Source organism: Aspergillus pseudonomiae, assembly GCF_009193645.1.
Source record: "Aspergillus pseudonomiae strain CBS 119388 unplaced genomic scaffold BDV37scaffold_4, whole genome shotgun sequence".
Lineage (NCBI taxonomy): Eukaryota > Fungi > Ascomycota > Eurotiomycetes > Eurotiales > Aspergillaceae > Aspergillus > Aspergillus pseudonomiae.
Window position 1 is genome coordinate 684,609 of NW_022475996.1, and position 26,605 is coordinate 711,213.

At 49.2% G+C, this 26,605-nt stretch overlaps 10 protein-coding genes across 10 annotated transcripts; 5 read left to right on the top strand and 5 right to left on the bottom strand.

Annotated features, from left to right (window-relative positions):
* Nucleotides 1-1,300: 1,300 nt before the first annotated feature.
* Nucleotides 1,301-2,566, top strand: BDV37DRAFT_141673 (uncharacterized protein). Its single transcript, XM_032078841.1, has one exon. It carries the CDS (start codon nucleotides 1,427-1,429, stop codon nucleotides 2,423-2,425), a length of 999 nt encoding a protein of 332 aa, XP_031946402.1. The 5' UTR covers nucleotides 1,301-1,426; the 3' UTR covers nucleotides 2,426-2,566.
* Nucleotides 2,567-5,428, bottom strand: osm1 (putative fumarate reductase Osm1). The gene is made up of 4 exons (XM_032089668.1): nucleotides 4,866-5,428; nucleotides 4,737-4,805; nucleotides 4,414-4,651; nucleotides 2,567-4,358 (listed from the first exon to the last, which is right to left on the bottom strand). Exons 1-4 carry the CDS (start codon nucleotides 4,903-4,905, stop codon nucleotides 2,804-2,806), a joined length of 1,902 nt encoding a protein of 633 aa, XP_031946403.1. The 5' UTR covers nucleotides 4,906-5,428; the 3' UTR covers nucleotides 2,567-2,803.
* Nucleotides 5,429-6,652: 1,224 nt separating this feature from the next.
* Nucleotides 6,653-8,508, bottom strand: BDV37DRAFT_294619 (aldehyde dehydrogenase). The gene is made up of 4 exons (XM_032089669.1): nucleotides 7,952-8,508; nucleotides 7,492-7,885; nucleotides 6,979-7,433; nucleotides 6,653-6,914 (listed from the first exon to the last, which is right to left on the bottom strand). The coding sequence occupies exons 1-4, from the start codon at nucleotides 8,419-8,421 to the stop codon at nucleotides 6,770-6,772; spliced, it is 1,464 nt and encodes a 487-aa protein (XP_031946404.1). The 5' UTR covers nucleotides 8,422-8,508; the 3' UTR covers nucleotides 6,653-6,769.
* Nucleotides 8,509-10,105: 1,597 nt separating this feature from the next.
* BDV37DRAFT_141740 (uncharacterized protein) lies at nucleotides 10,106-10,369 on the bottom strand. Its single transcript, XM_032078842.1, has one exon. It carries the CDS (start codon nucleotides 10,305-10,307, stop codon nucleotides 10,152-10,154), a length of 156 nt encoding a protein of 51 aa, XP_031946405.1. The 5' UTR covers nucleotides 10,308-10,369; the 3' UTR covers nucleotides 10,106-10,151.
* A 1,156-nt stretch (nucleotides 10,370-11,525) lies between these two features.
* BDV37DRAFT_294621 (uncharacterized protein) lies at nucleotides 11,526-12,695 on the top strand (the record flags this gene model as incomplete). Its single annotated transcript, XM_032089670.1, has 3 exons — nucleotides 11,526-11,712; nucleotides 11,766-11,836; nucleotides 11,901-12,695. The coding sequence occupies 3 exons, from the start codon at nucleotides 11,526-11,528 to the stop codon at nucleotides 12,693-12,695; spliced, it is 1,053 nt and encodes a 350-aa protein (XP_031946406.1).
* A 179-nt stretch (nucleotides 12,696-12,874) lies between these two features.
* Nucleotides 12,875-14,531, bottom strand: BDV37DRAFT_238036 (PCI domain-containing protein). Its single transcript, XM_032080788.1, has 2 exons — nucleotides 13,198-14,531; nucleotides 12,875-13,093 (listed from the first exon to the last, which is right to left on the bottom strand). The coding sequence occupies exons 1-2, from the start codon at nucleotides 14,413-14,415 to the stop codon at nucleotides 13,064-13,066; spliced, it is 1,248 nt and encodes a 415-aa protein (XP_031946407.1). The 5' UTR covers nucleotides 14,416-14,531; the 3' UTR covers nucleotides 12,875-13,063.
* A 519-nt stretch (nucleotides 14,532-15,050) lies between these two features.
* On the top strand, nucleotides 15,051-16,674 carry BDV37DRAFT_238038 (transcription factor IIF subunit TFG2). Its single transcript, XM_032080789.1, has 4 exons — nucleotides 15,051-15,446; nucleotides 15,544-15,811; nucleotides 15,873-16,069; nucleotides 16,130-16,674. The coding sequence occupies exons 1-4, from the start codon at nucleotides 15,180-15,182 to the stop codon at nucleotides 16,520-16,522; spliced, it is 1,125 nt and encodes a 374-aa protein (XP_031946408.1). The 5' UTR covers nucleotides 15,051-15,179; the 3' UTR covers nucleotides 16,523-16,674.
* Nucleotides 16,675-16,776: 102 nt separating this feature from the next.
* Nucleotides 16,777-18,670, top strand: BDV37DRAFT_238045 (CCCH zinc finger protein). Its single transcript, XM_032080790.1, has 4 exons — nucleotides 16,777-16,970; nucleotides 17,025-17,766; nucleotides 17,817-17,869; nucleotides 17,964-18,670. Exons 1-4 carry the CDS (start codon nucleotides 16,925-16,927, stop codon nucleotides 18,533-18,535), a joined length of 1,413 nt encoding a protein of 470 aa, XP_031946409.1. The 5' UTR covers nucleotides 16,777-16,924; the 3' UTR covers nucleotides 18,536-18,670.
* Nucleotides 18,671-19,307: 637 nt separating this feature from the next.
* On the top strand, nucleotides 19,308-21,469 carry BDV37DRAFT_294624 (C1 family peptidase; the record flags this gene model as incomplete). The annotated part of the gene is made up of 4 exons (XM_032089671.1): nucleotides 19,308-19,449; nucleotides 19,527-19,615; nucleotides 19,696-20,547; nucleotides 20,600-21,469. The coding sequence occupies 4 exons, from the start codon at nucleotides 19,308-19,310 to the stop codon at nucleotides 21,032-21,034; spliced, it is 1,518 nt and encodes a 505-aa protein (XP_031946410.1). The 3' UTR covers nucleotides 21,035-21,469.
* A 356-nt stretch (nucleotides 21,470-21,825) lies between these two features.
* BDV37DRAFT_141827 (uncharacterized protein) lies at nucleotides 21,826-22,423 on the bottom strand. Its single transcript, XM_032078843.1, has one exon. The coding sequence runs from the start codon at nucleotides 22,262-22,264 to the stop codon at nucleotides 21,932-21,934; it is 333 nt and encodes a 110-aa protein (XP_031946411.1). The 5' UTR covers nucleotides 22,265-22,423; the 3' UTR covers nucleotides 21,826-21,931.
* Between the last annotated feature and the right edge of the window lie 4,182 nt (nucleotides 22,424-26,605).

Sequence of the window (26,605 nt, forward strand, 5' to 3'; positions counted from 1 at the left end):
ACTGGCTGCTATGTAGTAGGTTAGTAACTAGACCATTCAGAACAGCCATACTAACTTTCTGTCTATATTTCCGTGAAATATATGAGGACCTCAGATTGCATCATCTGACAAAAAAAATGCAATGTGCAACGAGTGATATCATGATAAGACTGCGATTCTCTTGAAATGAACAAGCCCCGATTCCCGCCCAACCACGCAAGACCAAGTATCAAATTTTATATACCGTGCCAACCCCATGCCAATCTTGGAGTTCGCTCCGGAACCGCGACTTAATATATACCACAGCGGCTAATTTGATTCCCTATATTCCATACACATTCTCCTACAGCAGGGTACTAAAAAGTTTAGTCCAACATTATCCGTCATGTGATTTCCTTAGATTAGTAGTTCCCCGCTCCGTGTTACCTTGAGAATATCAGATTCATGCTCCTTCATCCCATTACATTATTCTGATTCCTGATCTATTTAGATCAGGACACGTGATCAGAGGTACACCTGGGCAGCCGTGGACCTCGGGAGGAAGCTTACTTTTCCTAAAACAGTAATCCCTATCCACTAACCGAAGGCGGTGAATATTTTAACCAATCAGGAGAGCCCTTGAAGAACCTCAAGAGTTGACCTTCCGCCTGGGCCGCCTTCGTCTCTCAACTACTATACAACACAGAGTACTAGTAGATCACTAGTAACCACTGTCGGGCAGCCAAAAAAAGGAGTTGATAGAGAAAGAGGGTCTGATTTTTCTGGATCATACTTGTTACCCTCCTGGACTATAGAACCACTTTCAAGTTCTTGTTCTTTTTCACCTTTAAACAATCGCTTTCTATATGATCATTTATGACAGCACTGAGCCTCTATCACACAGAATATGATATCCAGAAGAAAGGACAGAACTTAAGCCTCATTACACTAGAGAATCCACAGGTCCTTGTTTTACAGGTAAATTTGCGTGTGCAAGAGTTTTCTATGCGGTCCCCTGTTCCGGAATCCTAAGGGAAGTTTAAGACCACGGAGACACAAGATTTAAATGCCATGCATCACACCTGGTATCTATAGGTGTAGGTAGGGGGTCTCTCACCTTTAAGGTGACCCTGAAGGCCCTCCAGGCTAGTTCCTTACACTGCCTACAACAAAGGAATTGGGAACAAATGATCAAGAATAAAGATATTGAGCACAAAGAGACTCGTCACATGCTATTTCTGTCCAACCGACAAATCCCTTAAGCCGAACGGACAAGCTTAACTTCTTCCAGACCATATACTTTATCTGCAAACCATACACGATCGCCCATCTCTTCTACTGGACATTCCCCTCTCCCTCGATCCCCCCCCCCGAGAATTCTAACTCTGATAAACAACACTCAGTACCGCCCGTTTCACAATCCTTCCCGTCCCTCTCCAAACCACGACCCCACACTACAACCCGAATCATGACGGAAGACAAGAAGCGGGGCAACAACCATAGCAATGACGACCCCTCCAACAAACCCCCCAATTCCACCAAACCAGCCGACAAGAACAACACAGACACCCCATCCCTAGCAAGTCGCATCCAAAGCTCAGCCTCCGGATTAGCCCGGCAAGCCTTCTCGGCCCCCGGTTCATCGGGCGATGCAGCACAGTTCCTCACCACCGGTAGTAAAGCCAGCACATCCTCATCCTCCGCCCTAGCAGCCGCAGAACACTACAACCAAGTTTCCGGACCCTCCGCGCCATCATCAGCGGGGGCTCAATTGCGTGATAGCAATGCGGGGACATTCCGCTCAACAACCACACCCCAGCAGGGTGGGTTCGAGATCCCTCATCTGAGCGAGGAGGAGTTCGCGCAAACAGGGAACGACTTCCTGGAGCCATCAACATCCACCTCTACTACGATAGACAAGGGAAAGGGAAAAGCGAGGGAAGAAGTATCTTCGATCTCACACACCCACGCCCCAGAACCGACCGACGGTTCAGCAGTCATCTCCCTCCTCTCAGACAGAACCTTCGATCCCACATTCCCGCACGACCCCGCCGAAATAATCGAAACAGAACTATTGCCCCCTCAGCAACTCACACAAACGGAGATCCAAATGCTCGAGTCCTTCCGTCGCCATATTACTCCCCAGCCGGACACTGCCTCTCCATCTACCCACCGTCTTACGTCTGCCAGTCTCGTCCCGGAAATTGATACAATCCTAGATAGTGCGCCTGCGCTAACGGATACAGATGCTGCTACCTTAAGGGATTGTGTTTTGGCTAGTTTGCCGGGGTCGGAGGATTGGGTTGATGTAGAGGAACGGTATCATGATGAGGTGTGGGGCTGGTTGAAACCTACTTTGGAGGCTGCCGCTAGAGAGCTGGAGGAGAAGGAGGATCCAAGGGGAGAAGATGGGCCTGCCGTGCAACGATTGAAGACGGTTTTGACACATATGCGGGCAAAGCTCTAGGAGTCTGGGTTGGGGAGTGAGATGGGGCGGCGGTCATGTAGTGTATACCCATACATTTGCCTTTTGTACAATATGTATTTGGTACCGAGTTTGTTGGTAGGTAGTGTATAGAACATTTTATGTCCACATAATCCTATTATGATATGAGAAACACCCAAGGCGAGAAATGATACGTGGTAACAAGGTGATTCGAAATATTCAATTGTACTATCGTACAGACTAAACATGAAAAGACGGGGTGCTTGCCCCGTATATCATCACAAATGATCATGGTAGTAATAAATGACAAACGCGGAGAAAAAGGGTATGTATCAAGAACTAGCTGCGTCAAATAATTTTCTCTGTCCAAAATGTATCGTTCCCATTCTATTGCACAATCTAAAGCTCGAGGCTGGGGGTCTGGCCCTTGACGCGGCCGATGACAATCTGAGCGGCATACTTGGGGATGACTTCGTCATCGTGAAGCATGGCGAACTCTTCGGTGGCATCACGGCCCATGAAGTTGAAGAGAGCGTTAGCGCCACCAGGGTGCTCATCCAACCAGTTAGTCACATCCAGGACGACACCCTTGACGACGATCCACAGGTCGTCCTTCTTGTTGTGCTTGGCAATTTCTTCCATGGAGTATTCGGTCGCGGGGATCTCGAACTTCTTGGGTTCATTGGCCTTAGCGGTGGAAGAGGCACCAGCCGGGGTAGCGCTAGCCTTAGCAGGCTCAGCAGTAGCAGCAGGAGTTCCAGCACCTGCCGGAATCTGAGCACCACTGCCAGTAGCACCGCTCCACTCGACGGAGATCTTTCCTGGAGTAGACGGATCGATGTGCAGAGAGATCTGGCCCAAACGCTGAGAAGCGCTGGAAGCACCGCCAGAGACCAGCTTCTGGAAGAGGTGCTGGCTGGCGCTGTCACCAGCAACGCGACCGTAGACAACACATCCCAGGAGAGAAGAACCACCCAGGCGGTTGGCACCGTGGACACCACCAGCAAGCTCACCACAAGCATAGAGACCCTCGAAAGGCTTCTGCTCCGAGTTCAGAACCTCGGCGTGCTCATTGATCTCGATACCACCCATGGTGAAGTGCAGGACAGGCTCCATCAGAGCCACGTGGAAGGTGTCGTTGATGTCGAAGGGCATGTTGTGGAAGAAACGCTTGCCCCAAGGATCCTTCACCTTGCCCTCAGCAATGGCATTGTATTCCTTGAAGGTCTTCTGAAGAGCAGCCTCGCCGCAGCCGATCTCCTTAGCCAACTCCTTGCCGGAGATCTTCTTCATGAGACCACGGCCAGAGTAGTGGCGGGTGTGGAAGTCCAAAACGTTGGATGCCTTGCTGTTCAGGACGAGGCGAATGGGCCACTTGCCCTTCTCCTTCTCCTTCCACATTTGACCCGAGACGTAGTCACGGTGACCGAGCTCATCCGAGAATCTTTGGCCATCGGAGTTGAGGAGAAGACCACCCTCACCACGGAGAGCCTCAGCAGCAAGGAACTTGAACTTGGCGGTCGGGTCCTTGGGGTCGACGAGACCCGTGGGGTGGACCTGGACCTTGTCCATGTCGATACCGTTGGCACCAATCTCCATCAACATCTTCTGACCATCACCAGTGGCGTGAGTACCGTTCGTGCTAGACAGACCGAAGGTGTCGGGGCGGTGCTGCTTCAGGAGCGAGCCGTCGCCAAAGTCTGCGGCATAGCCACCAGTGGCCAAGATGACAATACCATCGGCGGTGTGTGTCTCACCATCATACTCATAGGTAACACCAGTTACGGTGTTGCCAGTCTTGTTGACGGAGGTAACGCGAGCCTTCTTGACAATCTGTACACGTTCAGGCTCCTTCTCGGTAAGCTCTTCCAACCGTTGCATGAGGGCGTAGGTGATGGCCATGCCGGGGAATTTGGCGTCATGACCACGGTGTGTACGAGGCTGGGAGTGACCACTGCGACACTATTAGAAAATCGAGTTTGTCATATTTATTGTATTGTATCACTTACCCAAGACGAGAAACAAGGGTGAGATCGAGGTTGAAAACATCCATCAGCCATTCCACAGCGGCAGCGGACTTGTATGTGAGAACCTTAATGAGCTCGGGGCGAGCCTTGTCTCTGGCGGATTTCAGGGTGTCGTCGTAAAATGTCTTGACGCTGTCCTGGATGCCCAGGTCGACCTGGGTGCGAGTAAGGGCACCATTGATACCCGAAGTAGCCTTGGTGGAGTTGCCACCGAAGAAAGCTATGGGAAGTCAGTCGCGATCGCTTTTTCGACGCCGATTTGCGATAATATCGATCGCAGTGCCATATGCACGAGCATCACATACCTTGTTTATCTAAAACGAGGACATTTCCACCGTTCAGGTAGACGGTGTGGGCGGCGGAGAGACCGGACACTGAGAGACGAGGTAATGGTCAGCAAATTGCGGGGAAAGCTTGGTTAGTAGATCACTCACATCCACCGCCGACAACAATTACTCTGGGGGCGGGAGCCATTGTGAAAGAAATGAAATGTAGGGAGAATAAGTGTAAAGAAAGGACAAGGAAGAATAAGGTCTGAGGAGAAGAAAAGGATCGGGGAAAAAGGACGAGACAGCGAGATCTTAAAGCAGTTCTCAAGGACCACAGGATCCGGGGGGAGGAGTTGGATTGGGAAAGGTTCAGAAGCCGACAATGCTTTTCGGCCGAGGCTCATCGCTCGAGAGAATGTCCCTGTACCGTACTGGTACCGTTTCGCTATGCCTGGACCGCTTTCTTCCCAGGCAGGAACCGCGTTTCCTCGATCGTAATTACTATACACTCTTACCGTGCTGAATGAAAAGACGGGGAAAGTGGTCCCTCCTTAGTAAAGGGTTATTACAACAACTCTGGTTTGTCCATGGAACTGGAGATCTGTTGACCCATTTTTGGTGGACCTTGATGTCTGTTGTGGATAAATGCTTAACGTTTAAGAGTCAACGAGTACAGGTATCAAAAACATACATAGGACATGGATGCTTTTCTCTTTTATCCAAGTAGCAGGGATGCGAAACCATCACATGCTTCAGATCAATACTGTATATGTATGTATGCATGTATCTATTTAACAGTAGTCATCAGTCGTCCAGGCCCTGCGAACTGACCATCCGGCATGGTTTCCTCTTTCACTGTTTCCCCCCCATGACACCACCTGTTTTCACATGTCCGAAGTCACCAGCAAATGAGAGGGCAAGCTTAAGTCAGCGGAGCGTCATGTTTCACCTGATGATCATAATTCTTCACTTCTTATTGCTCGGAGCTTAGAGATCAACTCAGTATTAGATTTATCCGGGGTACCGTGGACGACTCGGAGTTGTCCCCTTTCGCAAGGCACTCTGTATGCCATGTTCCGTGTGATCAGTTTCGATCAAGAGCATATCATATAGATTTAAAAATGTCCACCATCAAAAACTATTACAGAAGAAATCCCCATCCCCAAGTTGTCATATTAACTAGTTCCCCCAGAGAATGGGCCATCCCCAGACCCGTAGACGGGAGGATCAGTGGCGGATTACCCCATACCCAAACATTTCCCTTGCCTATTGTAGAAGTACCTCGGACCGAGCGATCTTTAAGGTGATCCGCCAATATCCAGCCAGCTTGTGCACTAAAGCTATGAATGGGTTCAGGTAGCATCAGACCATATTCATAATAAACACCCCTTTTCTCTACCTACTCTCTTCCCCCATTCTTTTTTTTTGTCTACCTCCAACTCAACCTCTTGTTCCTGACAGCTGTAGCTTGGGCCACCGCTGCGGTCGGCTATTGGTCACGTGTACATACCGGCTATTGATGTCCTGGTTGCTCTGCCAATAAGAGCGGGGTTCTCAATTGCCGCGCAGTGGAATGACACAATAAGGTACCGCGGGCCCCGGCCCGTTAACAGGAATTGCAGATTTGGGCCGGTGAATAGCCGGTGGACAACTGTAACTGCTCCATCCAGGAACTGGTTCAGTCTTATATACTTGCTTCTTCATGTTGTCAAATTAAGCTACTGTCTAGTTGTATTCTGTATTACTATGTATTACTGTTGTACGCTGTAGCTGGAGGTAAGTATAGCTCGGTGATATATGTCCCGAAACGCACCAGTGTTGGTCGGCAATCTCGGGGAATATGCCGAGTCGCAGACCCCAAGTCGATGCGGCGCAGAGAGTATTGCGTCAACATTTCGGGGGTTGCTCACGCGATTTTACTCTGCACTATACCGAGAAACTCTAGAAAGTTCATGGAAACAATATTTACTCAATCATCATTAGTTGGCGATAATCGCCGTGACGAGCTGAACTACTATATACAATGACTCCTACTTATGAAACCCAGGTTACATATATGTCGTGATTCATTAATCCATCCAGGTTACGCTCTTGGTGACCAGGAATTCTTCCAGTCCTTGAGCGGTATTGAACCGGCCCCATCCGCTGTTCTTGACACCGCCGTGTGGCAACGCGGGTTCGTCGTGAATGGTCATACTGTTGATGTGGACCGCACTACATGCAATCAGTATGAATTCCAACGGAGACGGCTGAAAGTTGAAGATTTGAATAAACTCACCCAGATTGAATCCGCTTGGCCATAGATAATCCTTTGCGCAAGTCCTCGGTGAACACGGAAGCCGACAGGCCATATCCACTGCCATTTGCGATTCGGATGGCCTCTTCATCGCTGTCAACCACCATGCACGCCGCCAATGAGGCGAACGCTTCCTCCTGCCAAACCTTCATATCTTCCCTGACGCCACCAAGGAGGACAGGGGCCATGCGAACACCAGCTTCTGGCTGAGCCTCGGACGTCTGGTTCGCGGATCCGTGGATCAAATGGGCACCACTCGATAAGGCATCTGAGATCAGACGCTCGACTCGCGCTTTAGAAGCCACATTGACCAAAGTTGGAGGCGGAGAGGATGGGTCGAGGTTCGAGTTCAAGGCGTTCTTGAGTGCTTCCATGAAGGTCGGCGCAATGGAGGAGTGGACGAGGATCCGATCTGTGGCCATGCAGATTTGGCCAGACTGTGGAGTGTTAGAAAGAAAAAGGAGCGTTTACAGAAAGCACCAGGAATCATCATACGTTCAGATAGGCTCCCGCCAATACGCCCTTCACGGCAGTTTCGATGTTCGCATCTGCGCAAACAATAGAGCTGTTCTTTCCTCCGAGTTCCATCAGGCATGGTTTGAGGTTCTGGCCGCAGGACCGGGCAATCTGTCTTCCGACGGCTGTGCTTCCGGTGAAGTTGATCTTACGCACAGCTGGGTGTTCAATCATAGTGTTGACTACCTGGGGGGCATCTTGGGGCCGACACGATATGAGGTTCAGACAGCCGGCAGGTAAGCCGGCATCTTCAAAAGCGCGAGCAAGTGCCCAGTATGAGCAGGGCGAAAGTTCGGAGGATTTCAGGATGGTTGTGTTGCCGGCGGCCAGCGCGCAGGCGGCGGAGCGGACGCCAAAAACGTAAGGAGCATTCCTAGAGAGTCATTGATAAGCCGTGGAAATTCCCACATGTAGAGCATTTCATCCAGCAAAAACACACCAAGGCACGATGCCCAAGATCACGCCCATAGGCTCCTTGTAAACAATGGCACTCTGACCCTCTTCCTCCACGACGGGCACACTTCCGCAGATGGAGGTAATGCGCCCAGCAATGTCCCTCAACATGCGAATACCAAGCGGTACGATAAAGTACTGCGACGCTCCTACGTCCGCACCCATTTCTGTCCGCATGTACTCCGCATTTTGAACAAGGCGACTTTCCAGGATATCGGCTGCCTTGAGTAGGATATCCCGTCGGACGGTGGGTTTAGTCTGCGACCAGGCTGGGAAGGCTGCCTCGGCGGCCTCGACGGCGCGGATAGCATCCTGAGGGGAAGCCGAAGCTGTTGCCCAGCAGCGCTGGTTGGTATATGGGCTGATGACGTCGAATGTAGACTCAGGCACTTCCTCCTTGCCGTTGATAATCAAGGGGATTACCGAGGGAGCGGAGGAACTAGCTTCAGCCGTCATTGTAGTATGGATCGGAAATCGTTTGCAGAATAGGAGACTCGAAATCAGATTGACAGATACCGAAAGACAAAAAAAGTGAAGGTTCTATATATCTAGAACCAACAATTCTACGAGGTGGAGGGGCATTAAATTTAATAGTATGAGGGGAATCGTAGGTTAGTCTAGGCATGACTAGTACTGTTATACTAAGGACTGAGCCACAAATGGCCTTCAAAGCAGTACGAAGTCATTGGACCCACCCAACAGCCCGTCTTCCTCTTTTGAGTTGTCATGTTCCTAGACCCTTTTTCCTGGGCACTATACAAGATAGATAATTTGGTTCTCTTCCAAGATCAATCATAGGAAACTGTGCAAGACAATATCCCGTGATTTTTGACCGTAACCATGTGGTGAGGGTCTACATGCATGTAGACAACTACCCCACTGTGTCGAGGGGAATGCAGGTACCGCGCACAGAAGAGTCCCCGAGAGAATGAAATTATCTATGCTAGAAGGGGAATCGAAAGTCGGTAGGTACCGTGGACGTTGCGTGGATTTTTGTCGCCTGAAGAAAACATAGCGTAGCTAACTCTTAACCTTCTGGGTAGGTCTGGATGACGATCAGACACATCCTCCCACGGTTTAAAACTTCGAAATAGCTAGGGACCACCCATCCCAAGATTTTTGTTCGTGGATCGGTTCAGAGACGATGGAGTAGGGCAGCCCACAAGATCCGAATGCGACGTTCGCTAGCAAGGAGCTTACTCAGACAGGGTCCACCTACAGTGGGTCTTTTATCGACAGTCGTCAAGGGCCTCCCACCATTAAGGAAGCGTGAATGTCAATAAGAGACCCGATTCCAACACTGATCGGTCACTGAAGTGCCGAATGTGTGAAATGATCTGCACCACGCTAACCATTAGCGTACCCACATTAGAAGTGACCAACCCAAGGCAATTGTATAGGACTATTGAATCGTCCCTAGACAGTACCTGCGGATCACCAAAAGCAGAACATTTCTAGAAGTATTACTCCGTACTCTGGTAAGGACCCCGAAGTGGCGTTTGGATTTGTGATCTCAATAGTTGGCATTAATTGTGGGGTGTTCCTCGGTTTTATATGAGCTTGTTGTTGCACGGTATAGTTAGCGGAGAAATGAGGTAATCGACAAGCCTCTGACGGAGATTTTCTATGAAAGAGAGGGTTTAGGACCTAATAGTACAGGTACTTGGCGTTCTGCCCCTATAAACCTCAAGGACCCTGATCAGAACTGCCATGACTATCTATTGACTGTTGCAATTACGAGAACGAGCCCGGCGAAGAAAAAAAAGAAATGCAGACGCCTTGACAGACCGTCGCGTACCAAGGATCTTTTCAAAAATTACAGGCGCAAGAGAACATGCTCAAAGAAAGCCCTTACTGGGCTTGATCTCCAGCTGGTGATTAAGCAAACCAGGGTCCTTTTGCTATCCACGTGTGTTCTATACCAAATTGCGTCCCGTGTTTTGTCGGCAAACCCAGCATTGAGGGCAGCAACAGGACAATTAGTAGCTCAGCCTCTGCGCCCCACAACTCGCAACGCATATTCTCCTCCTGCCGAACATGTCTTCCTTGGCAAATAAGGCCTTACCTGGTTCAGATCAATAGAACTCGAGGATCTCCAGTCTCAACACACAGCAGTTATAGCTGTCAAGGTTGAATGACCGGGAAGCTAGGCTACGTTCCCCCCTTTTATGTAATAAAAATGCAGGCTACTTCCACAGAGGCGAACCTCTCCAAGGCATATTGTAGGAGAACCCAGCGGCCGTAGCCGGGGGTTGTACTCTGGAGGTGGTCCGAGATCGACACGCGCTCAGCGCGCAACAATGTTCCGAATCGAAGAACACATTCCGCTCCTTTGACCACATTAGGAACTGTGGCCGAACTATGGATTCACTACATGCCGCCTGGAGATTCTGCTCACGGTGCTTATATCAGAACAGAACCATTCATTTCCACTCATGGGAATAGCGCCAATAGACCGATGACAAGGTGGAAAGCGATCTCAGAGTAGGGTTGTGTCAAACACATGGTTTGGGTCGCCGAGGGTACTCAAAAGTAAATGTGTGGGAGATGTGGGGGTTCTCAAAGGACGGATCGCCCGGAGCCCTGAGGAAGTGGAATAGGAGACAAGGTTTGGATCAGAAGAGATTTCTGCTCTCTTTTTGGGTTCCCCTTCTCCCCGGTTCGCTTGTCTTGCAGGAGTTGATCGGATAGCTCGCCTATTCCTCCAGAGACTGTTTTCCTCTCTCTCATTGAACCGTTGACCGTCAAAAGGTTACATCGGCATGTTTATCAAACTCTATACATACTTCAAAGTTCACAGTCTAGTTCGCCTATCGTTGTCTGAGATAATATTAGTCTTGAATTGACAGGCACTAGCCTACTATTTACCTGCATCCCATAGAACTCACCGCCACTAAAACCAAATAGTGCATCGTTAGAGTTCAACACCAGAATGATCGTCGCTGGAGCCGGTGGGGACAAAATTGTCGCCACGAGGCCGCGGGTTCTTCAAAGGCCGCGTTATCATCCCAAATCAGATTGTATACTTCGGGGTCCTTATGTCATTCCTGCGGGTCTTCAGGTCCCACTGTTTCGCCTGGGCTTGTGTCACTTCCAATGATGTGCCTGTGTTGCCCTAACTCACCACCTCGTCTACCTACGAACTGTGCATCTCCAACCCTGGATTTGGGACGGACCCATAGCATTATTCCCACCTTTCCGGGTTTTTCTGTGCCTAAAATGCTTGGATGATGGGCGTAAAATGTAGTATATCTGCCGTAGGCCCCATACCCGCCTGCTGGCCTTGGTTCTTCAGGATCCTGTACTGCGTATCTTCCTGCGATTAGTCTCGCACAGCAGCAGTTTATGCTGCTCCGCTGAGACCGGGGCTATTCTTTATAACTATCTACTAGTCTCTCATTACTAGGGGAAGAGGGGCATTGCCGTTCTCGACCATCCCTCTCTATACATGTCATTCCTTTGCATATAGTCATCCCAATTTTCCTCCACCAGTGACCTGCGCACTCTACCGTCTTTCCTTTTCCCGTTTTATAGCTAGTCATTCCTTTCAAGCTTTCACCATGACAATTACCTCGAGGGGGGCTCAGATGATATGTATCGTCTCGGTGTTGGTCGGTCTGTCCCTTATATCAGTTATCGTGCGAGTCTTCGCCCGAATGAAACGAAGCATTGGATTGGGCATGGACGACTACCTCTGCTTTCTTTCAATGGGTCTTTTAATTGCTATGCTCATTGAATTAGTGCTATGTAAGCATTGTGAAACCCACTGCCCTGGACTAGTTGCTAACCGTCATGCAAAGGGGTCATTATCGGAGGCAATGGAGCCCATATGGCAGACCTAGATAAGACAACATTGATGAACTTCTCAAAGGTATGAACAGTTACCACCTGATCCCAACCAATGTCTCTTGGGCAATACACTAATCCAACCATAGATATTCCTTGCAAACCAGTTCACATACTTCGTACTCTGCCCCGCCATCAAAATCTCCATCATATGCTTCTACCGTCGAATTTTCACCATGAAGACCTTCCAATGGGTATCATTCGCACTCAACACCCTAATCGCCGCCTGGGGAGCCGGTATCTTCCTCGCCTGCGCCCTACAATGTCGCCCATTGAGGGGCTACTGGGATAAGAGCATCGACGGCCACTGCTTCGACGGGAACAAGTTCTTCATCGTCAACCAAGCCTTCAACGTTCTGATGGACTTCGTAATCCTATTCCTACCGATCCCCATGATCTGGGGCCTCCAGCGCGCATGGCAGGACAAACTCGCCCTGAACGGCGTCTTCGCCATCGGTGGCTTCGTCTGCTTCGCCAGTATCTACCGCATCGTCGTCCTCTTCTGGATCAAACCAGAAGATACCACCTACACCGTCTACCAGGCGGCTCTCTGGACCCATATCGAGCCCGCGGTCGGCCTGATCTGCTCCTGTCTCCCCGTCATCCGTGGCCTGTTCCCGAGATTCAAGATCCCCGGCAGTCGTCGCTATGCTACCGCGCCGTACTATATCAATACCGATATCAGCACCTCCAATTTCGCCATGTCTAGTCCTAAGTCGCCGGCCTCCGCGTACTTTAAGATGATGGAGGAGGGTACAATATCCCGTACTACGAGCGATTCCAATGTCCCCGTTGATAAGAATTATCTGATTCCTATGGGGATTGCGGTTCGCACGGATTTCACTGTGAGCAAGGACTCGGCTTCTGTGAAGTCTCACTCTTAATTCTGTGGGTTACCTTGTGGTGACTGGTGCCTTAATTCTTTTTTTATTTCACTCCATGTCCCGTGATTCGATGCACGTTTCGTTCTTTATTGCCCCATTTTTACGACCTTATCTTGACGACTTATCATGTCTTACTGTCTTTCGCTATGGCTCAGTGCCCAGACTTTTTTCTTGCTTGTTTCTTTCTAGCGTACCTATCGTGTCTAGACTACTTTGTGTGGCGTTATGTATACTCTGACACCGATGTAATATACCCTGAGAAGTATCTTAATGTTCGAGTTTATTTTCTAGGATCGAGATGTGAAAATCGTATTGTGTTGCTATAACTGGTGGTATCCGTCGTTCATTTTTTCGTAAATCCTCCGTTCTCAGTGTACGGTCTGCCCAACTGTAAAGTCCTGAAATTACAAACCAAGGTCAGCGGTTCTGCACTGTGTGTAGTAGAAGCGATGGTGTGTGTGTGTGTGTGTGTGTGTGTGTGTGTGTGTGTGTGCGCACATACCGGAAATGCGTCCGTGATACTGGTCGCTACTCTTTCCACATCTTCCGCGAGTCCTTGAACCCCGGCATCCCATTGTCTAATATGCCTCCCTGTACCGGCTGTGCTTGATTCAAAGTAGATGACCCCATCGATCTGATCAATGCTGCCGCTCAACCGGCCTTGTTCGACCATCCGCGCCGCATAGGCCTCGGCCTTCTCACCCGCCGTCAGATCCCCGCTTGCCTGGAGTCCCAGGATAGCGCCCAGCGCATCTGTAGTAATGTTCTCATACAACTTACTCGCCGCGACAAGGTTATGTTCAACCACCGCCTTATCGAGAACAGTAGTGCCGTCCGCCGTCTGCGCAAGCTGGTGAGGGGCCAACCTCTGCGAAAAAGCTGCGACTTCAGCCGGAGTCAATAGTCGATCCAAGAACATCTTCTCCAAAATACCAAATTCCTCCACAGACGTCGCCCGGTCATCCTTGTACAACGTCGCCAGAATCCGGGAGCGCTGCGGACCAGCCGGGCCCAGGACCGCACAGCGGATGGCGGCAGCCAAAGCCTGCAGACGATCGCTCTCATCGACGCCGGCCGCCAGACTCACATTGAAATATTCTTGGCTGGCATCGAGGAACTTCCTCCGCGCGTCTAGGATGCGGGCCTGGGAAAGCTTGAAATGGAGCTTCAACTCGTGATCTTCGATCTTGCTGGGTAGGTTCTTGATTCGGTTGAGAACTGCCTCCGCACTGGTTGTATCGTCTTCCTCCAGGTATAGCCGCACGATTCGAATCCATAGTCGCACTTTTGCTGCGTCGGATACCAGGCGTTGTGAGCTGTCGATGTGAATCCCTTGTAGTGTCCGCGCGGCTGCGACGTATTCTTCTTCAGCCTCGTATGCGTCTGCGAGGAGTTCGCGGATCTGGGCGTCTTGTTCTTCGACTGAGGTGGAGCGAGATTGGAGGAGTGTGATGGCGTGTTGGCCTACTTTGATCTGGGTTTCGGGGTTCAGTTTCCGGAGAACGTCAATGAACGCGTCGAGGAGTGGGCGGGCGGCCACGATGCTAATGTCTTCGTTGAGGATGGAGTCAAGATAGAAAGTCAGATCTTGAGACAGCTGGTCTCCAGATGATGTCGAGGCAACATCGGATAGAAGGTCGTTGTAGAGCTGTAGCTTGTTTTGGGGATTAGCGGACGATTCAATCTCCGCGAGGGCGGAGGTGATCTTTTGAGATGCCATGGGAGAGGTTCTCAGGCGGGATGGCGAGTGCGTTGAGATGAAGCAGGCAGGTATTATATGTTTCAGGCTTTGTTTAAGAGGTGGACTATTATTTGTCTTGTGGGATCGGTGTGACGGAGAAGATGTTGTACCTTAAACTCACTGCGGGCACAAACGATGTCAAGCTTACAGAGTAGCTTATCGATAAGAGGGGCTGAAGGGTGCAACAATAGCATCACCACTATGCGGGGGTTTTCTGCCTCAAGAATTCCTTAGGCGAGCTCTAAGTCTATGTTGCCTTGCAGCCTTGTTTAATTGACTATTTTATTGTCCTACAATACTCCGTTGTTTGAGAGGTTACTCAGCGTGGAGCCCATTAATAGTCTTCACCTCAGCGAAAAAAGTATATGTTGGGTGTATTTTCCATATTAGATTTCAAGTTAGACTAGACCGGATGAGTTTTAGATTCATTAAATTCAGCGCTTGCATATTGGAACTTTATGTCAAGTAACGGGGTTATTGTTGTTTATATTCAAGACTTTAAATGAACTGAACGGCGGTTAAGGATGCCGCCACCGCCTTTGGCCGACCCGCCGCTCGGCAGCTCCCTCTGCAGTTTAGAACGGACGCATGGCGAGTGTTTCAACATCACGTCACACCACCGACTGCATACCGTCTAGAACATCGGTTGTCGCCCAGATTGTTCTAATACACGGTCGCATTGCCCGATACTACCAGTGGGTGAAATCTCAGATTCTCATTTGTTTGTGTCGGCGGTTAGCGCCATGGTTCCCCAAATCAAACCGGACCCCGACGCGGCATCACCATATATCAAACCCGACCCGGACAGCAAAGATGCTATTCTCGACGACATTGACGATGAAGATCTCTATGAAGATGCCGGCGATTTAGACTTTACAAACGCTGCACAGAGTGTGTGGCTCTCCCGCATTCCTCGAACGCTCTGGGAGCATTGGTCCAACCTCGACGACGATGAAGAAATTCAGATCGGGACGGTTCGGATCGAGGGCCCGCTAAACGATATTAAAAGGGTATGTGATTTTCCTGGATAGGCGGTGCTCGCATTGCGGTCATTACTTGTGTGGTATTATCTCTTAGGGACGTTGTCTGACATGCGAATCTTTCTAGGTCAGTTTGCGTATCAATGAACGAGAGGAGAACCATGATATCCCCAAAGATTACCTACTGCAACGGCAAACAGTAAACACAGAACAAGTATCCTCTCATTCTACGCAAAACACGTATCTATTCACTGAAAAGGACATTCCTGGCCATGAGAATCGGATGATCACTTTTGGCGAGGCGCGGTCAGCCTTGTACGAGTCGATGAAGCGAGAAGCTAAGAAGAAGGAGCGGAAGAAGAAGTGGGAGCCTTATGTCCGGAAGACGGTACCTAGTATGTTCTCTTTGGCTGGTCTACAGAGGATGAAGAAGGGATAATGCTTACACCGTGACAGAACAAACTGCCCTTGTAGGCAGTGTTTCCGAGGAGTTCAACTGCCTTCCTGTGGAGAATGAAGAATTCCGGCTACTCTCAGAACAAAAAGTCTTGCAATCTCTCAAACCGAAACGCGAAACCGTCTTCATCGACAAGGTCCCTGGAAAGCTCCTTCAGGCAAGAAACGTTCTACCGGGAGAAAAGGGCGCCTTCGTGGTAAGTAGCCTGCAGCCTTCAAATACTCCTTTTCTTTACGTTGATCTAATGTCGATACAGCAAGCAACAAAGGCGGCAAAGCTCAAGCCTCAAGAAAACAAGACAACGCGTATGCCACAAAACGAGCTTCTGGATCTCATTTATCAGTGTTTCCGAGAGTACAGATACTGGCCATTTAAGGCGCTCAAAGCGAGACTCCGACAGCCTGAGGCGTATCTTAAGCAAACGTTGGAGATGATTGGTCACTTGGTCAAATCCGGCGATTTCGCCATGACCTGGGAGCTGAAACCGGAAGCGAAAGAGAGCAGCTATGCGAATGCGTTGTCATATGGCGATGCAAAGGAGGAGATGGCGCCTGGCGCTGACTACAACTTCGACGACGCCTCCGAGGAGGAAGCGACACCCGGGATGTTTACAGATAACGACGATATACAATTTGAGAATGTTCCCTAAAGACTATTGGATCTATGTAGCATAAGCAAGGTCATGGCGTTTGTCTTGGGTTGTCTTTTGGGTTGATTTCATAAAGGTCATTCTGGTATTATTAATTGTGGGCTTAGATGCCAAACCATAGTATACAAACAAATGCATCAATTCACAAACAATGAGTGAAGCTAGATTAAGATTTGAGTAACTACTTAATGTAGCTGAGTTCTTTGTAAGAGTGATCTAATTCAAGCTTACCTGGGCCCCACGTGACCGCACCCGCCACAGGTCAATCATCTTTCCACTTGCATCAACATTACCAATCGCTAATTCTTTGTCATTACATTCCTAACCACGCTGTAAAGGACAGAACAAATTTAGTGCATGTGGTCTACTGACTGTGAATGTTAGCCATACTCTTTAGTGACCATGACAGAAGATCAGGACCTGATGGCCAAGATCAGCCAGCTTGCTGGTAAGCATACGTGACGCGCACTTAATAATAATTCTGCCCACTCATATCAGATAGGCCAGATCAATAGACACAAGACCCAAAACCCCCAGACATCAATGCCTTACGGTAGTGATTACCAATCAGGTCATTATGTAGCACGCCATGTACCTTCTCGAGGGCGTCCCGGTTGGGCGCCATACCGCGGACGACCGTATGGGCGAGGCCGTGGCGCTGCTCCTCACCGACACCGTACACTCGTTCTCAACAATACAGCGACACCAGGGACACCAGGTGGTGCGACACCCTCTACTAACTCTGGGATGGATGTTGATAGTGAGAGTCGATCGACAACGCCAAATGGATGGGTTGCCAAGCGCGACCGACACATGCAGCTGATAAACTCTGCTATATACGACCAAGAAGCGCAGGCGAGAGCGAAGGCTATGGAAGAGAGTCGCAAGGCCAAGGAGCAGAAAAAAGCAGATATCGAGCGAGCCAAAGTACTCCGATACGCGCAGGGTGTCGGTAGGCAGTATCCCGGTCCCGCCGCTCCCCAGGTTGCTCCGGGGCCGTCGGCGGAGTATCAGGTCTACCTCAACGACATACCTTTCCGTGTTTCACGAGGCGGTAGTAAACTGATTAGAGTGTCTGGTGCGGCTTTCTCTGCTGCCATACTGACCAAGCGGGCTGGCTCACCGTTAATAGATGATCCGCATACTATCAACAACACACCAAAGAGGGTAACCATTGCTGGTGTTACATTTGTTCGGAGCAAAAATGGGAATCTCCATCGTCTTGGCGCGGTTACTTCGAAAAGGTGATTGTACTGCTCCGCATACTAAGATTGGACACTCACAGCAAGTACAGAAAGCCCAACGCGACTAAGAAGGATGAGCTTTGCCGAAGATTCACTACGACCGGTAACGATGATTTCCCTTCGACAAACCTGAAATTTATTTCTCAATGTCGTTTATATCCCACAAAGACCGTGCTGATTGGAACGTGATATTTTAGGCACTTGCTACAAAGGACCATCCTGTCTCTACGTTCATGACCCAGATAAGGTCGCGCTGTGCAAAGACTTCCTCCAAACTGGTGATTGTGCCGCAGGTATAAGTTGCGATCTTTCCCATGAACCTTCGCCCCACAGATCCCCTACTTGTATGCATTTCCTCCGAGGTCGCTGCTCCAACCCGGAGTGCCGATATGCCCATATCCGTTTGACTCCTGGCGCACCCGTTTGCAGAGATTTTGCAAATTTGGGTTACTGTGAGAAAGGCGCTAATTGCGACCAACGACATGTACATGAGTGTCCTGATTACGCCAACACGGGTGTATGCAACAAGAAACGTTGTCGCCTGCCCCATGTTGATCGTGCAGGACAGATTCGGAAGAATACTGGTGCTAACAAGGTCGATGCCACGAACGACGACGACTCTGACGCCTCTAGCGAGGATGAAGAGTACGATGAAATCGATTCTGATGATGTTGACTCAGACGATCTTGACGAGGATGAGCCGGAACTCATCATAAAAACAGACGGCAGTAACGATCTTTCGCAGCAGCAGGATTTCATCAGCTTCTAATTGTACATGCCCACTAACTGCACATAGCTGCAAGAATAGTGTAATTGAGGATTTGGTTTGTCTTATCAGGGAAGATGATAAAAAAAAAGAAAAAGAAAAAGTGAGAGTGAGAGAAACAGGAAAGAAGAAGAAAAAAAAAAAAAAATTGAAAATACAAGGAAAGAAGATGGACGAATCAAAATTCAGTAATTGGGAGGTTATCTGCTTTGGCGTTTGTTGCTTTATGCCTTAGGAAGTGAAGTTTTCTGCTTGCGAAAGAAGTTACCGATACCCATACAGCATGTTTCACGACTTGTCTATTTGTCTGGTGGAGAGGGCTTGATGAAGGTTTGGATTGTTTCATGGGTGGCAATCTACAAGTTGATAAGGAGGCACTGTAGTATTACTCGGTACTCTTGACTAGAGATCAGGAATAGATACTAGGATGGTAATGGCAGTTCCTTTGAATTCTATGCAATTTTATTAATATTTTTCTCACCTTGCACCCGCGGACAAACCTGTGACCATGAGCGTGACTGCAATAACCGTCTCCAATCACGCAAACACTACTGAAATCCCCCCGTGACCATGCCGCAAGGTTCTCAATTGCATGGAGCTTAAGTTGCATCTTATCCCCCATCCTGAGATAAGACTGGCTCTATAAATATCGCCTCCTCCCCACCTCAACCTGCCTTCTACTGGAAGGCCTTAACTGCTTCTCCTAGCATACAAGGATATCCCAAATATACCCCATAGCTCTTCTAGCCACAAGTATACCCGATCTGCACCCAAGATGGGCTCCAACAATTCGAAATTGGCCCCTACCAATAAGAAAATAGACGAAAAGCCCGCTTGTGCAACAACGGCGACTATGAAATTGAGGCAGATAGCATCGGGAAGCGGCAACTTGGACACCCACCATGAGCATGAGGCCCGTACATGACCCTGTCCCCTGTCTATCCATGCCCAAGCAGTTACAAAAATAGTTACAACGGGGCGCTGATCAATGTAGCACCTCCGTACAATGCGGACGACCGGGCGAGAAGTCTCGCGATCCCACAGCTGAAAGATTGGGAAGAGCTTCTCCTGAGTTCCGACAAGGTAGTAAAGCCTATATCTCGCACATCAAGACAGGGAATACTACATTGATTGCTAGATATCTAATCCGGTTGCTTACCCAGAACCGTCTGGCCATTCTTAGTTTCGCCACCAATCCCTATTCGCAGATTCTTACCAATCGGTCTGCTGTGCAGGCTGTAGATAGGCCGGTTTTCAATGTCAAGATCCCGTTGGAAGGCGCCCCGATCACGAATCAGCGCTCGTCAGGCCGCTGCTGGCTGTTTGCGGCGACAAATGTCTTCCGGGTGCCACTCATGAAGAAGCATAACCTGAAGGACTTTGAGCTCAGTCAGGCATACCTCTTCTACTGGGATAAAATCGAGAAGGCCAATTGGTTCATGGAGAAGATTATAGAGACAGCGGATGAGGATCTGTCCAGTCGCTTGGTGCAGAAGCTGCTTGAGGACCCCGTCACGGACGGGGGCCAATGGGATATGGTGGCGAACCTGGTTGGCAAGTATGGCTTGGTGCCTCACGACATCTACCCGGATAACTTTAGTGCCCAGAACAGTGCGAAGATGAACTGGCTCGTAACAGTGAAGCTACGCGAGCATGCGTTGACACTGCGGCGGTTGGCGCAAAGTCAGCCCGAGAGACTGGCGAGACAGAAGGATGAATTTCTGAAAGAGATCCACACCCTGGTGACTATCATGTTGGGCCCGCCACCGAGTCCAAGTGAGGCCTTCCACTGGGAGTACTATGATGCCGATGGCAAATTTCAGGAAGTACACGATAGCCCGCAGGGATTTGCGAGACAGGCCTCTACGCAACTGGCCCGAGGAGATGTTGATCCCCGGAAGATGTTGAGCTTGGTCAATGACCCGCGAAATGAGTACGACCGATTATTGACAGTCGATAAACTGGGTAATGTAGTGGGAGGACGTCCGATCACATACGTCAATGTGGACATGAAGGTGAGTTCCTACGGAAAACCGTGTGTTTCAACTGTGACCAACACATTCCCAGACGATCAAAACCGCTGCCATTGCAATGCTTCGTGCAGGGCACCCTGTTTTCTTTGGCTGCGATGTTGGAAAATTCTACGACGCCAATCTTGGCGTGATGGATCCGTGGCTGCTGGACCTCAGATTGGGATTCAATACCACGCTGCGCATGGATAAGGCACAAAGACTGAGTACCGGCGAGTCATCCATGACCCATGCGATGGTGCTGACAGGCGTTCATGTCGAGAAGGGCCAGCCAGTGCGATGGCGGGTGCAGAACTCCTGGGGTGAGGCCGTGGGAGACAAGGGTTGGTTTGTCATGGCAGATGAGTGGATGGACGAGTTTACCTATCAGGTAGTGGTTGACTCCCGATTCCTTTCAAAAGAGGTGCGAGATATTCTAAATCAGGAACCAGAGGTCTTGCCACGATGGGACCCGATGGGAGTCCTTGCGTGACGAGTGGCCAATACTAGAAATATACGATAGTTGCAGATCTACAATGTTCTCCGTCATAGAGCATATCTGAAGGACAAAGGAGGTCCAGGAGACTTTACCGCATATTCACCGAAGCAAGTAGTACTCTGCCTCGCAGTAGAGAAGCCACATAATGCGGTAACCTGAAACTCAACAAGGCCGTCAGTATTGCTCCGAGAAGACATGAAACAAGTCTCTAATCCTGAATTTGCGCGTTCTGAGGCATCGCCAGTGGTGCCACAAGTTGTCAAACTTGTCAAACCATGTGACTCACACCCTCATTCTGCTGCACCCCATAGGCAAGGTACACACTCGCCCAAGGGAACGTCTGAGTGTCAGTCTACCCGGACGTCCCTATGCACGTCTAAGGTAGGTTGGATCCTATGGTGATCTGATCACCGTCTGTGCCTGATGACCCCCTGTACGACTATTGGTCCAATCAGATCATGGAGGGTCAGGAAACGCCAACCGACCAATGGCAACAATTCCTTCAACACCGATATTTCGTCGAACCGATGAGATACTCGTGGTTAGCTTCTGGGGAAGATGGAGCTTGGATCCGATAGGGAGACATTCGAGAATATTGCGAGGATCCACAGGGCTAATTTCGCTTGGGTTAATAATTGACTTGATGATATCAGCTTCAGAGAGAGACATGTTCTGTTGACGTTGACCGCCGTCTGTACCGATGTACTCCGTAGATTATAACTTTTTTAGGGTTTTTTTGCCCGTTTAGGCCTCTCTAACTAACTAACCCCAAGAGAGTACTAGAGTAAGATACATCTGACAGGTAATATCAAACACTCTTCACTCTTGTACATGCTAAAATCTGAATAATGTATCTTATCTCCACGGTTCCATACTCCTGGTCTCGGTGGCTTACTGTCGACCAGCATAGTAATTCTGTAGATCAAGCATGGTATGCAGATTCCCATGTTGGGCAACAAACTGCACGCTGCACACGAGTCCGAGCATAAAAAAAAAGTCAAAAACGCTCTGGACCCACTGCACCGGTGCCCTTTGACTGGGCCTGTCCGCAAGCTCCCCGAAAATGGTAGAGAAACCGCGAGGTGTGGACAATGTCGGTATCAGCGGTATAGCTGACTCTCGAGTCTCGGCACAGTCTCCGTTTGATTCGGTCTCGTCGCAATGAGGCGAAAAGAAAGGGGGGGGGGATCCGAAACCTTCTCCCAGAATGATGAATTCTTGCATGTAGTAAATTGCGACTGCCTACTGTTATGGAGCAAGTCACGGGAGGTGTATAGCAGAGTGACTGGGGCAACTCCACCAACGCTGCATCCTGCCCTACAATTGGGTCAACCGCTCTTGTTCACCGCCATGATGGCCATTTCCGCATCGCCATCCTAATGGAACGTACCACACCGAACGTGGAAGGCTAAGACAAGTTATTTCCATTTGTTTCTTTTCTCCCGGCACAAGGTAACAGTTACGGAGTTTAAGCGATGACAAATAAAGGAGAAAAAAAATAGCTTCGCACTCGAGTCACATGTAACTTTGCAGTGTTCCTGAATGGCACGAAGAAGTGGTACAGTATACCAACAGAACCGAGTTGGTACATTGGTAAATCATGATTTGCCTCAGGATATGTCGAGCTCTGCTATGTTTCAAAGAGCAGGGCTTGGAATCCGATTGGGTTCGTTCCGTTTCTATATCCCTACCTGGCCTTTGTTGTCAGTTCCTGATTTGCATGTTGATATCCCAATCCTCATCATGGGCTCCGGCAGTTTGGCACGAAGGATTCAAACAACATGGCCGGCTGCATGCAACGGCCGTAGGGATGGGCTCGACGCTTCAATTGCTTCCTGGCACCTAATTTGCTCTTGATTTCTTTCTTTGAACATCCCCGATACGCATTTCACGCGATTATCGCGAGTAACCCTACACCCTCAGTAATCTCACCCCAACCGTGCGAGGCCAAAAAGCTCGGACAATTGTTCTCAGAGAAACGTGGCAGCGGCGTGCTACTTCCTCATCGTCTTGCCTCATTACCTACATCTGAACTAGTAGTTCCCATTCTCCATACCTATGCACGCACGTACACATACTACCCCATCGAGTCTAGAGGGCCGTCAAACCTGAAACACCCATGATGTAGTGCACTACCGGAAGAGGAAATCGTCCAGATAAGCAGACGGTGCTTCGAGAAGACCACAAGGGGACTCCGGAGTGAGTCATACCTACTGCGTTGGGGGATGTGGGTCAGCTCATCCTCTTTGTTTCGTCTCATTGAAGGGAACCTTCTGTATCCTCTGTGGATCGCACTGCCTTAGTCGGCCTTAGCTAGTACCTTAGGACGTCCATGTTATAGGTAGCGTTGACTTTCCTGTTAGGTCGTGTGCTAGTACCGTAAGTAGCTTCATTGCGGGTAAAAGAGGGAATAAAAAAGAAAATGGGTGAGGAGGATCTATGGATCGCCGCTCTGCTTACTATTTTCTACCTGATAGACGGATTAAGGGAACACGTTTTCCCTTTAGGGTGGTCGAAAGTTGCTATTTGGCTGGGGGCTATCCTCCTCTGCAATTGTTTTTGCGATTTCGGCCGAAAAGTGGTATTTTTACTATGAGTCATATATGATTGCAATAACGGATGCAATTGATGCCGATGGGGAGTTTGTCGTTTAATGCGAGAAAGTCTATGATGTCAATTGACTTTTGTACTTCAGTAGTAGTTTGCTTGAGTTTAGATACATTGTTGAGTTAACTAACTAGTGCAGTAGATTAGGTAACGAACGCAAGGGATAGCAACGCCAAAGTGCCATGGGAGAACGTGACTCTGTGACCCCTCCAACCCTAATCCAAGGTCTGTGTGTCTATCATGAAGTACTACAAGGATTCGTCTCAAACTGCATGAGGGCCGCTCCGTTGCTTCGAACTAGGGTCACAGCTCTAAGCTAGTCATTGACCAAGGAGAGGAGAGAGCGAGCTTCAACCCAAGCTCGCCTTGTTTCTCTGCATGAGAACCATATCGAGCGAGTTTGGCCGTTATTTTACTATAGGTACTTCGGTTAGAGGGCTGGTTCCCCGCAGAATCGCTGGAAGCAGTGATGCCTTACCTGATTTAGAGCTGCTGACTTAGCATCGAGGATGAGTCGATGACGAGTCGGTTGCTAGCCCCAATTTTTTGAATCAAGAGTCGGTTCTGCTGATGCTGTTCCGTGATGCGATCGCGATGTCTTCCGGTTCGTTTGAATCATTGAGGGAGGGGGGTTTACCTATAGTGTCAAGAACTATCGCTAGTATTGCTCCCTTCTGCCGTGGGTGATTCTATTTCCATGATTGTTGTTTCTTGTTTCATGTATATTTTCTTATTATCGTTATTAGGTTTTTTTACATAATTTTAGCCGGGCGTTGGTTATCTTCGGCACCGTCCAATCTGATCTGTCTGTGCTTTTTTGCATGCCTCTGCTTCTGCGGTACATACGGAATACTGTCATCGCTCAAATCGTGCGGGAAGCACGGGTGTTTTGACGGAACGGGCGTCAGTGACCTGCGGACTAACCGGAAAAGCCAAAGGGCCCTTGCCCTCATCGGGTGGATCACTGGATCTTCCCCCGGCCCGGCCCTACTGTACCACAGATGAAGGCAGCAGGGAGGCAAGGATATGTCTAGCAAAGCAGTCGTATAGGGGGATTTGATCTATCTGAGGCATCTACTTACAAGATGTAACTCATTAAAGCAGTCCGACTTGAATATCACCGGTCTGTGGCTGATGAAGCTGGAAATGATTTCCTCCAGCTCGTTACTATGGTCACACTATGTATGGGAATGATTGGCCGTGATCGACCGAATGATGGGCCTCTTGATACAGTATTGTATGACACTCTTGTCCATCTGATCATGGCCAAAGCCCCTCCCTCTCAGGGCAGGGTTCTTACCCTCGGACGGGTAGACGTATGTATCATGGTACCGTTATGTAACCCGCAAGCCAATCTTATTCTGAAAGTCGATCATGGGATGAGGGAACGGTGGTGATGCGCACAGACAGGCCTTTTTTGGGCATCACCACGGCCAAGAAACCCAAGATGTGTAGGCAAACGGGCTCAGGTACCTATAGTACTTCATTGCTTCGTGGAGGGGGGGAGGTTTCGGATGGTTTGGAGACTCGTTCCATACATTACCAATCATATTGTTCTGTTTGTGCTGAGGAACTCGCGGTGCCTGAGTCAGGCTGGTGCGACCGCATCCGGTACCTACAGATTGAAGGAGGTGAAACTTGAACGGAGGGCCCCCATTCCGTCAACTGGATTGGGGAAAAGAGGGAATGGGGGGTGAAGAGAAGTCCATCTGGATGACTGTTGAGGGGACTGTGAGAGTGAAGAAGATTCGATAGGCTATCGATAAACGATGGTTCTCGGCCCCACCGGCGGTCATTCCATGGTTCGGATACCGACTACTTTGGAGGTACCAGTACCAAGACTACATCCTACTCCGTAGTTGGCATGTCCTGAGAACTACCTGTATCAAGATATCGGCTATTCCGGCTAGAAGTTGCCTCCAGAGGCAGGAACGAGGGGCTCAGTGGGAAGGTCACTGAGGATATACATCGCCATACTATCATGCACAGAGGACACACATACATATGATATCAGATTGAGTTCTGTATAGGTATCTGTACATACAATGTACATACTCTGTCCTCGGTATAAAGAGCAATGTAGGAGTGGTGCATTGCTTGCATGGAGGGGTATTGCTTACACATGAGAATACTGGTAGTAGGCACTGAGTATTACTGCTATACCCTCTTTGTACTAGTTTGTTAGGCTGCTAGTCTGTGAGAATCCGAATTCTCGCGCTCTCTCTCCTCTTTACCCGCCAGGCCCTGACCGAGCACTCAGTCGGTACATCTAGGAAGGGAGTGACCTCCACGGACACAGTAATCCGCGGGAGACGCAAGTATCAATCAGTCAGAGTCATTATTCATCCAGGACAAAAGGACTGATGAGTAACGCCTGCTTATTCATCCAGGCTCTCGGTGCCAAAGGAAAAAAATTCCCCTGCCAGCTGCACGTCTGCCCAACGAAGCATCCAATGACCGGTGCTCGTTAATCTCGGGAACAGCCAGAAATCGTCGCCTCGCCTTTTTAGCTTTTCCGCTGACCGCTGGAAGGTCCTCATGTCTTTAGTAGCAGCGTTTAGTGACTTTCTGTGGGCGTATGGGCCCTTTGTGTTTAGGGGCCGATGGAGAATTCCCTTTGGGAGAGATTTCTATGGAGCAATCGAGAAAGATGAATTAGGATTGAGATTTATGGTTAATATTATTTACTAGTGTTATTTATTTTATTTTATTTTGTTCTATTTTATTTCCTTTTTTATTTTTTCATTTTGTTTTTGATTTTCTTGTTCTGATTTTATTTTTATTTTTTTATTGTTTCTATCAGATCATACACTGGTACCTGAGGCACTATCACGATTTCCCTGAACCATCCCGAACCTGAAAGATATATGGACTTCCCCCTCCCTCTTCATCTGGTCCTTCCCTCCTCCAGAATCCAACGGATCTAAACTTCAAACTCTTTTTTTAGCAAAGAGGCTT